Source organism: Charadrius vociferus, unplaced genomic scaffold, assembly GCF_000708025.1.
Source record: "Charadrius vociferus isolate BGI_N301 unplaced genomic scaffold, ASM70802v2 scaffold92, whole genome shotgun sequence".
Taxonomy (NCBI): domain Eukaryota; kingdom Metazoa; phylum Chordata; class Aves; order Charadriiformes; family Charadriidae; genus Charadrius; species Charadrius vociferus.
The window spans coordinates 4,390,709-4,401,420 of NW_009647874.1; the positions used below are offsets into that span (position 1 = coordinate 4,390,709).

The 10,712-nt window shown below is 43.2% G+C and overlaps 1 protein-coding gene across 1 annotated transcript in view; it reads left to right on the forward strand.

Moving 5' to 3' along the window:
* The window catches only part of AFF3 (AF4/FMR2 family, member 3), a 295,404-nt gene that overhangs the window by 167,292 nt on the left and 117,400 nt on the right, over positions 1 to 10,712 (forward strand). The window contains exon 8 of the mRNA XM_009883126.1: positions 2,084 to 2,135. Coding sequence (XP_009881428.1) covers positions 2,084 to 2,135 — 52 coding nt within the window. The remainder of the gene's footprint in view (positions 1 to 2,083; positions 2,136 to 10,712) is intronic.

Here is a 10,712-nt window from a genome sequence, read left to right on the forward strand (position 1 = left end):
TAGAACTGATGTGAACTCTGCTGGCAAAGCACTCAGGAATCCATATTCTCTCTCACACTCACTCAAACAAACCAGTGTTCATGGTAATAATTCATCACTTATAAAAAGCCTAAGTTACAAATAGAAAATCTTTGAATGTATGCCAACTGTTACTATTGGTTTCTTGTTCCAAATTATCATAATGCAGATGAGCTCCAGGACTCCAGGCACCCTAAGGCTGACAAACATATACTGTAGCAACTGCTTTCTAGCCCACAAGTTCATCATCTGGATATACTTTATGAAGTCTCTGCCAAAAGTGAAAAATGACCTAGAGATTATGGAGTGGATGTATTCCATCCTGCGTGGATGCCCCGTTCATGCCTAAATTTTAGGTGCCTTTAGCTGTCCTCCTACAGTAGGTGCTTAGCTTCCCTAGAGGTCCAAAGATAGGCATTGGTGGTTTTGAAGTCATCCAGAGTTTCCCCATCCTGTTCGCTAAAGTTTAGGCACCTGAGTTGGGTAGACACAAACCCTTCCAGAGGGAAGGATGAGGTCTAAAACCACCACGGCAAGGTGTTCGAAATACCCAGAACCTCCTCTACAAGACACCCGCTTCCAGAAGGTCGCTGTCTATAGTCCTTCAGCTTGCTTCTGTACTGCAGTGGAAGGACCTTGGTAGCAAAACGCTGCATTTTCAGAAGGCAACAGCAAGTTTTCCAGAGGCGCCCCTTACAGTCATTGCTGGCACCCCAACACTGTATGAAAACTGAAGTTGAGGACTTTGTCAGCAGCCAATGGATGATATGTACTCCTCATGTGCATGGAAGAGGTTGGGGGCTGATTCAAAACCCACTCAACTGAAGTCAATGAGCAGAACATCAGACAATACCGAAACAGCCTGACCAAAACAAGCACTTCTCATGTTTTTTTTCAGAAGGCACAGGTGGATTTTGCTTTAATGAAGCTCATTAAAATGTAATGGAGAAAAACACAGCCATCAGTAAACCAGTCACACTCAACCTCTGTGCTTCCGTGTCTGATAGGCAGCGTAAACTCATGTGTAGACAGCTATTAGCATCCAGCAACACACAAGAGGAACAGCAGCTGAACAGTCACTAGGTCCAGAATTCAAGTTCAAGGTGATTCAAGAGGAGTGACATACGTTGTACATCCATGGTAGAGCTGAACAAAAATCTTACACTGAAGTGCGGCACTCTCAGGTTACTCAGAGAGCAGTAATTACAACAAACATCAGCCTTACTTTTGGGGGCGGGAGAAAGGAGGGGGAAGGACTTGGCCTGACTTAGCAGAAGCAGTACCACCCCATCAGCTAGTAGACTGCTTCCCCAGTGTCTGCTACATAACTAAGTCACGTTGGGCAGATACATGATTTTGGACCCAGGAGGGAGATCATCACAAGCCAACGTGCTATGCCAGGACCCATGTGAGTCATAAGGAGATGTGAAGAGGCATCCCTTGGGCCTCTGATACTTCTTAAGCATTTAGGTACCTGACTTCTCCTGGGGTTGAGCGCCTAAGCCAAAATATACAAAGAGGGCTTCCCCAGCCCCACTTACGGGAGCTGAAGATCAGATCCTTAATCTGTCAAAATGAATGTGAACCAAAAAGCATCTGTTGGCAGAACTGTGTCCTAATCTTTGCTTTACTAACTCCTGCTGATGCTGTTTTGCTTTGTATGAAATAATTACTTTTCCTGAGCACAGTTTTGGAGCACATGCGTGTTGGATGGGATACACTCCCAATAGCAGAGCTGTAGGACCCTAGGGAAATCCTTTCTATTGCTCCAAGGTCTGCTGTCCCTGGTAAAGCTTGTGTCCTTCAAGCAGCCTCTCTCGTGGAGTTTCCTTGCCTGACATTCCCAGAATACATGTGGCAGCGACAAGAAAAGTCAAGTCAGGGTTGACTCCCCACTTGCAAATGCTCCAGCAGCATCCCCGCAGCCCTGTGACTGCCTCGACAGCGGTCTGCACCTGTGGCAAGAGTGGCCAGTGTTAGCAATGAGTAAAGGGCTGTCGTGTCACATCTGAGCAGTTTCCGCATTGACCCATTTCTGATGTCGTTTTCTTCTTCTCTTTTAAAGGGAAAAGTGATGTTGAGCCAAAGAGTCCAGAGAAAAGCGCAACCCATACATCGTAAGTCACTTTTGCATTTAAGATTGGAGAAGGCAGCTGTGTTTTTATCAGATTTGTTGGGCAAAATAGAATTTGTTTGTTTTCGTTAAGATAAAGCTCTTTCACTGATTCTTTTCTTAAAACTGCTTTTTAGATAATGACTAAACATTAATTATTCCTAGAACTTCTGCATGCTGCTAAGTCAGAGATCTTTGCAAGTGAAATGGCTCCATATCACACTGAATAGATATGAGGTGATTTTTGTGGGTGTGCGAAGTTGGCCTTTACAACCTGACTTCAACATTACCTTAATGCTGCCGGAGTTTGTCACACTTGCTAAAAAACATCATGTCACATATGCCTTTGATGTACTGATGTAATTTTAAAAGACTGCAGTCTGCAGCTTCACCTCTGAATTACTTGAAATCCAATTACAGCTATCTCTGGTCTCTCACGATTTTGTTGATGTTTTTGAATTAACAAAAGAAGTCGAGAAATAGATAGGAACAGGCACTTGTAATATATCAGTGTTCACCTTCACTCTAGTGCAACAATAGAAGCTTTTACCATTTTTAACTCTAGTATACAAAGGACTGAATTGTTTTGCCAACATAAACCAGTCTATGAAACAGATGGGCTGCAAGTTAAAAAAAAAAAATAAATAACATCAGTCTCCCAAACGGAGCTAGATAAGTGAATTCCTTTAATAACTACCAGGCAGGAGAATTATGAATTTCTGCAAAACCATTCACCTTTTTAATCCCATTTGAGGGAGGGAAGTTCTTGTAGCAGTCAGTCATGTGAATTTTAGAGTGCATCGTGCCCATAATTTATGTTTTCTGATTCCTGTTATTTAAATTCAGAGCATTCTATCGTGTAAATCTTGCAGGGTGTCACCATTTGTTACATGGCCAAAAGTAGTCACAGAAGGAGGTAAAATAACAGTGATTTATTGTGGGATGTTTTGATTTCTGCTGCAAATACACATTAAAAATCTTCTGGAAATGAATCTAGAAAAAGATTTGACATGGTGTAAGAAATAGCTTGTCCTGCAGATTGTGTTGTGGAATGTAATTACAGTATGTGAGCATATTTAGCCAAACTTATTAAATGAATTAAGCATTAACAGCCTTATGCCTTCTGATAGTATGATTGCTGGGAATGGTTAATAGAATGATTCCAATAATTATCATTTTTAAAAATTATATTGCAATAAAGACCAAAAGAAGAAGGGTTTTAATGCCATCTGGAGGTATTTTGGAGAAATGAACACATTTATTTTTGCTGATATTTAGCAATATGTAAAACATAAGCTGTCCTCCAAAGTGGTTTTTCTAGTTCAATGGTATTTTATTCATGAGGAACGTTCTTTTCTTTATTATCCTTCGTCGGATTAAAATCCCGTAAGATCCCTGAACCCGCAATAGGGGTATCTCTGAACCCAGAATATGACCAGAATATCTCTGAACCCATATTCTGGGTTCAGAGATACACCCCAATATTTTTCTGGTTTTGGTTTGAGACTACATACTGTGTCATACAGTGTGCTGTATTAGATACAGCAGGCTTCAGAATCTCTTTAGGTGTGAAAACTTCCTTGCCTAATAAGAGATCTTAGTACAACCTTCTGAAACTGTGCTCTCTACTAGATATAGTATATTTATAATGCTTATCTTTAAAGTGTTACTCTATGCTAAGGCTACCCCACGGCAGATATTGGTTCCCATAGCAATTTTTAGAATGAGAAATGACTGGTTCCTACTGATAAATGACTGCGTTGGAGAAGCAGAGACCCTTCTAGTTAGAGAAATTGTTTGTGTGGAAAAGGAGGCAGGAGAGAAAGGAGGAGATGAGAGGAAGGGAACCAGCAAGTGCTGTGCCAAAGGAGGAGGGAGAAAATGAGAGGGGTACAGCTAAGAAGGAGGAGAAGGAGCTGTAAATGCCAAATTTTCAGAAACAGATACAAAACTGAGAGCAGTGGAAGAGAAAAACAGAGGTCAAACACTGGAAATGAGAAAGAAGGGAGAGCAATACAAGCAAAAGCTGTTAGTAAACTAAAATTTATGTGATATTGAATAGGGGGATGAAATACCGAGTGCTACAGTGAAGTAAATTAACTCATGTTGATGTGTAGGTGCACGCTGATGTCCCAGTTCTCTTTCGGCTACTTTCTGTTGGCGTTCCCCAGGTTTCTTCTCTTTTCCACCTTCTTCTAGGACCGACTTTTATCCCTGGTTCGCAGGCAGTCGTGACTACACACTTTCTCTGTCCTTTTGGGGATGCAGTGGCTTGCACCTGTGCACAAGGTGCACCACCAGAAGGACCTGTAGGGCGTGTGTACACGTGGATGCGTGAGTGCACGTGCCTGGCTCTATCTGCAGTAATGGACGTGCTCTTCCCCTGCGTACATGGAGAAGACCATGCCGTTGCACAGCTGGCCCTGGCAGTGCCCAGGCCTGCAGCTGGGAGCCAGCCGGGGCATGCAAGGGGGAGAGGTGTTGCGAGGGGTCACGGATGCTGCCAGGGGTCCCCATGAGTAAAAAAGCCTTCACCCTCTTGCCAGGTGTTGCTCCCTTGAGAGTGTCGAAGGAGGGCCTGACCAGGAGAAACTGTGGATTCTTTTCACTGTGAATCAGTGTTTCCTTGTGAAAATGGAACAAATAGCAACAAAAAACCCCACAAAGCAAGTCATGTTGGCCTAGATAGAAATAACAGAAAAGACGGGGAAGAGCAAATTAATGTTTCTTTCTTGCAAATGTCTTTTTTATTTTCCTCAGGCATGTTACAAGCCACACACTCAAGCCAAGCTTATATGATTCAATGGCAGTTAATTCATCCTTGGTGCAGATTTACTACCTCCATCCAAACATTATTTATGCAGCTTCAAAGGACAGGTTGATTACCCTCCTGAATCAGGCAGTGAGGCGCTCGTGAACCGAGCATTTACATGAGGTCTCCCTTCAAGACATTCCTCCTGCCTTGTCCACTGGGCTCCACAGCCTCAAAAATAGGTGTTGCGTTGTGATCTGGAGCCCTGAGGCCAAAGGTGCTACCCATAACCTCCAAGAGTGTAGATATCTAGAGCGCAGGATGCGTGGTGGTCTGTTCAGAGGGGTTTGGGTAGAGGAAGTGTATCATTCTGAATAGCATTATGAATAGGGTGGGTTTTTTCCTGTATGCATTAACTCTCTAGATAGACTCGGTGTGACATAGTTCTCCACTGATAATAATACTAAACATTAAGAAACTGGTATGCATTAGATGACACACGTTAATTGTTGCGACATCTTAATGAGGCAGATAAATAAGGGCAGTTATTACAATGCTAGAGATAACTGAGATGGATGTAGGAGAATGTGAATGATGCAAAAGCGGGGAGGAAGTTTGAGCAGAGCTGTATCCTTTTGCACAATATTCCTACGGCCTTCACCGCCTCGGCGTGCACAATAATCACCTGAACTGGCACTGAAGAATTGCAATAAAAGGTGCAAGCACTACAAAGGTGTTAAGCTGTCTGGAGCCCTCCCCAGTTGATTCATGTTCCTTGTGATTGAATGATTTTAAAGCCACAAGAATTCTGGATTTGAAGTGGTTTTTTGTTGTTGTAGTCTTAATATGCATAGCTGTCTATGGGTCATCTGGTTACAGCTTCGCTGCACATTTCTAAACTTTTAGGACTGTTCAGAAATATCCAGCAATGTTTTGTTCTTTTGGATTTCTGATGGAAAGTTCAATTTTCAATGGTCAGAAAACTTTCACGGATTTTGTTAAACACACCTAATCTTTATTAAAATCCTTTCTTCCCCAGTTTTACTAGTTACAGTTTGAAGGGCTGTGTTAAAGAGTTGGGGAGGAATGGAGAGAGTGCTCTTTTGATCTTTCATATTTCCAGATACAGAATTTTAGTCTTTCTTTGGCAAAAACTGTATCTTTTCAGTAAACCTTGGAACGTTGCACTTAAAACTTTCAATTTTATAAAACTTCTGTGCAAGGAGAAGTGATTCCAACCAGTGCACGTGTTTCAGAGGACCTTGCAGTGCCAGATAAACTCCTCCCCAAGCCAAGGGTCTGAGGTCTTCCATCCTCCCACGTGCAAAATATGACAATAATTCAAAAATGGCACAAATACACAAAGCACTCGGCAAGACTCCCGCTCTTAGGATGACTTTCGATGTGCTGTCTGTTGTGATGTTCTTCAGTACCTTTGTGTTTGTAAATGATTTCCAGTTCAGACTACCCAAGGTTAATCATGCCTGACTGTGATTCACTGCGATGCATTTACCTCGACATTTCTAGTGCACTTACTTAATGATATCAGGGCTAGCAACTAGATACCTCGGCGCTGTCTCTTTATTATCCCTCCCACAATTGTTTTCATGCTGAGCTGCTCCAGATTTTTCCCTCCCTTTTTACAAGAGAATTAACCAAGATTGAGGGAGGCTTTTATAATTTATGGCAGTTATGCAAGTTTTGTCCTTTGCTAATACTCTCTGAAAATCACAGTGATCTCGGTGTGTGTGTGTTTGCTTGTTTGCTTTTGCCAGGCAGAAATAGATGTTGGCTCTGTTCCTTCCCTGCACCGGTCCACAGCATCACTTGGAGAATAGTTTGCTCAGGGGGATCTTCATTAGCAGTACTAAATTCAGCAGCTTCCAAGCTGCCCATTTGCGGAGATTAGTGCTACAGTCTCTTGCCCATCCAGCAGCCACTAATCGTTCTCATCACCCTGATTCTCCTTGAGGAAGGAAAAAGGAAACGGGTACTTGGAGCAATGTCACTTGTTCTTGCTTGATGCAACCTACGTCTGTATTGGCACGAGCATTGCCTGTTGGCTTCTTGCTGTTTCTTCCTCTGTTCTGTGTTGCCCCTTGTATCTTCAGAGTGACTCACAGATAGTTATTCAACAGCCAAAACCTCCTGCTGGTTTCCCCTTCTGCAGATGGGAAGACCGAGGCAGAGGGGTTACAAGGTGCCTCCAGAGAACAGAGAGAACCATTCCCAAATACAGGAGATCAGCTTGAGCGAGTGCTGCCAATGCACCATCCCACTCTTAGCCCCCAGGGAGCTTGGCCTCTCACATCTGGCTGACGTGTGGTCTTAACCTTAAGTCTCTCAGGCAACAACTGCAACCGGAGCACCAGAGTTGGACGAGCAGCCTTAATCCCACCTCACTTCTCCGAAAGGCCTGGTGCAAGTTATTTAAAGTTAGCCTTGGCTTTCCCCCATCTAAAATAATAATTAGACTGCCGTGAAGACTATCTCATTAATATTTGTATAAAGTGTTGAAAAATGTAATGTTCTGTAAAAATGGCTAAGGATTACTCACCCAGAACAGTAAAGGAAATGAGTGATACTTTACGTTTTTAAAGGCAGACTTGGGTAGTAAGTGGTAAATGTCCTGAGGAGTGCCAGGTGTAGGGAGAAGGGGAGAGCGGGAGTTGCTGCCTCTCCCAAGTGCCCGCAGACCTGGTGAGCACGGGCAGCCCCGGCCCCATCACCACATCTCCATCCTCCCCCCCAGAGTTCCAATCTTGGAACAGGGGTCACCCAATTTAAATGAGAAGGATTTGGCTTTTCTCTCACTGAACCGGAGGGAGGGATGGCAAATAGGGAAGGGGCTAAGCATGCAAGCTGCAGAGGAAAAAAACCCTCCAGCAGTACATCTTTGATATGCTTCTGTTTGTTTGCCAAAAGGACCATGATGGGTCAAGTCAGTTGAACCAGAAAATAGCTAACAGATGGGTCTGGAGGACAATGGAAAGGGTGAAATCCATGCAACTGTGGAAGTCAGTTCCAAGAAAACAGCTGCCCAAACTTTTATTGGGGTATAATCCACTTTTAGCTTTCAGATTAAGGTGCCAGGTCAACTTCCCAGTCTTCCACAGCTCAAGTTGTGGGCATTTTAGAAGGCAAGGACATCTGCAGCAGAAACATTGGCCAATGATTTGGTGACATCTCTTTTAGTAACTCCATGGACTCTATTGAGGGCCATCATAAACATATCAACCCGGTCATGAGCCACAGATGAACCTCCTCTGCCCAGAAATACAACTTCCAAGGGATCATAGACAATATGAAATTACATCCTTTAAGTTAATTTTTAAGATGTATTGTTTCTGAAAACACCAGTGCATCAATAGCTTTTAATGTACATCTGTGATGTTTCTGAGAGAAGTCTTGCAATCCACGCTGAAAAAAAAAAAAAGAAAAAAAAGAAAAAAACCTCTTACTATGATGAATGAAGGCAGTGTTTTTCAGAGCGATGGAGGTCTTGAAAACTGTAGAAGTGAAAGTCTGGTGTTTATCCATGAACCAAGTTGCTGGCAGAAGAAGAAGGCTGGTTTCATTACACTATTCCACCTGTTTACTTGAGCCTCAGCTCGCAGAGCCAACCCTTAACACTGCCAGACTGTCACTCTGCTCAGCCAGTCCAACAAGAGCAGCTAAAATTTTAAAACACACTCCCCAGCTCTCAAATTCCTGTGAAAAAGTTCTTTTTTCTGCCCTTCCCCCTGAAGAATTACCCTCAACCCACATACAGAGTGTTTCTCTGTGTATTAAATATATAGACCGTTAAAAAATACAATTCCACCATAACCTCCCGCTCCAAGAAACAAAGTGATTTCACCTGTGGGATGTATCAATGCCACTGTGGTATCGTCACAATGCTGATGTGAACATTTTCTGCCAATTCCTAACCTTTTCTGAGCACAGATTTTTTTTTATTTGTGGTGTACAACGCTGCTGATAGCTCACCAAAAAAAACCTATTGTAAGTTGATACCAACAAATCTATTTTCTTCAAATGCTGTAAAGACATTTTCTTGGAAGATACTTGCTCACACAGGTCTTGACTGAATCTCTCTGAGGTTTAGTGAAGTTAAGGAGGAAGAATGGATTGGTATTATTGGTAATGTAAAAATTATAGCCGCATAGCAGTCAAAGATGATGCAAGTTAAAAATCTTTTAAAACCATGTAGACTCACATAAAAGTATCTTAAAAACATGATGTCCATGAAGGCGGGTGAGGTGGGGCTTATTTGTTTGGTTTAGAAAGAAAACACTTGGAAGACCAATCTGACCTTATTTGCAGCTGTGGGTTTCTTGGTTCAAAATTTAGCTTCTGTTGAATTTGAGTCAGACAAAAAAAAAAAAAAAAAAAAGCTTAATCTCAGGTGCCAACAGGAACGGGGATAGACGAATGCTACATAAAAGCACCACTGAGGTCCGGGGAAGTTTTGTGATTGATTTACATGGGGTGACACAGGGCCTTCCCTGTCCTATTTTTAAATGCTAGCCCTCTCTTTTACCAGATATAGCCAATAGCTTGAGATAACCGCCCTTATCGCTGCAGGGCTCAGCGCAGAGTTTTATTTATAAAGTCCCCTTGATCTGGGCCCTCTTGTTTGGCACCTTCACCTTTACTGTCTACCTGTACTCTGCATACCAGAGAGAAAAATAATTAGCCACGGGAAGCTGCCCTCATTTTGATGCCACCCTTGGCTCAAAGCTGAAGGGGAAAGTGGTTTAATGCAAGAGACGCCTTCGCTTCGAAACAGCAGCTTTTGTCCCGCTGGAAAACTTACTGTAGTGCTGGGCATTATTTCTAATTTTATACCGAGTAAAAAAATGCTTCTGTAACATTTAACCTCACTTAGAATAAAATTGACCAATTTTACTGGCTAAAATATTGTCATGCTGGAGGAAATGTTTTCCTGTATTGCACCAAAAGCGTATTATTTTTCTCTTAGGCACTGTTTTCCTTGGACTTTGTCATTTGTAAGGGACTAATTGAGAACTTTGAATGTATTATATATTAGCTCTGAATACGGTGGTTAAAGAGGGGTTGCCAGGAAAATCAGGAGATGCGCATACCTGGGAAGAAGACTATTTCATCGGAGATGCCGCCAGGAGGGCAGGCACTATCGACCCCGCTCCGTATTTTTTCTCTGAAGAAAGTGATAAATGGAAGCTCAGCGTCTCATGCGTTGGAGTCGCGATGTGCGTGGTGGTGGTGTTTTTGCTGGGCTAAAATTCCTGGTTGCTGGGGTAACACGTTTTGGAAGTCCTCTACCCAGGGCGAAAACCGCTGCAACTTGAAACCCTCCGGGGCTGATGCTCGGTGGGGGCACCACCACTGCTGGGTGCGAGGGGTGGCTGGCTTCGCCGAGGGGTTTTAGGCAGGGAAGCAGAATAGAACGGGTCCAAACAATGAGAAAGGCGATCAGGAGCGTTCGGTACTTCCAGGCTCTCATAACCTGATTTTTTTTTCCCCATACCATCACCACATCCCATCAGCCAAAGGGCGGGGGGGTTACCTCGTCCCAGGGCTGAATCTCTGGGTGATGGAAAAGACAGGAGGGGGGTGGGGGGTGTGGGGGGGGGGGTGCGCCTGGAGGGTAGGGAGAGGAGGAGGGCGAGAGGGGGAGAAAGAGATACAGGGTTCTGGCCACCTGCCAAGAAAAATAACTAACATTTTGCAAAAGAAAAATCCTAAGACTGAGGTCATAGTATGGAAAAAGTCTGTTTCACAGACTCTTGAGCCTGAACACAGGCCAAGTTTTTTTATGGTGGTTCTTTTTTTTTTTTTTTTTTTTTT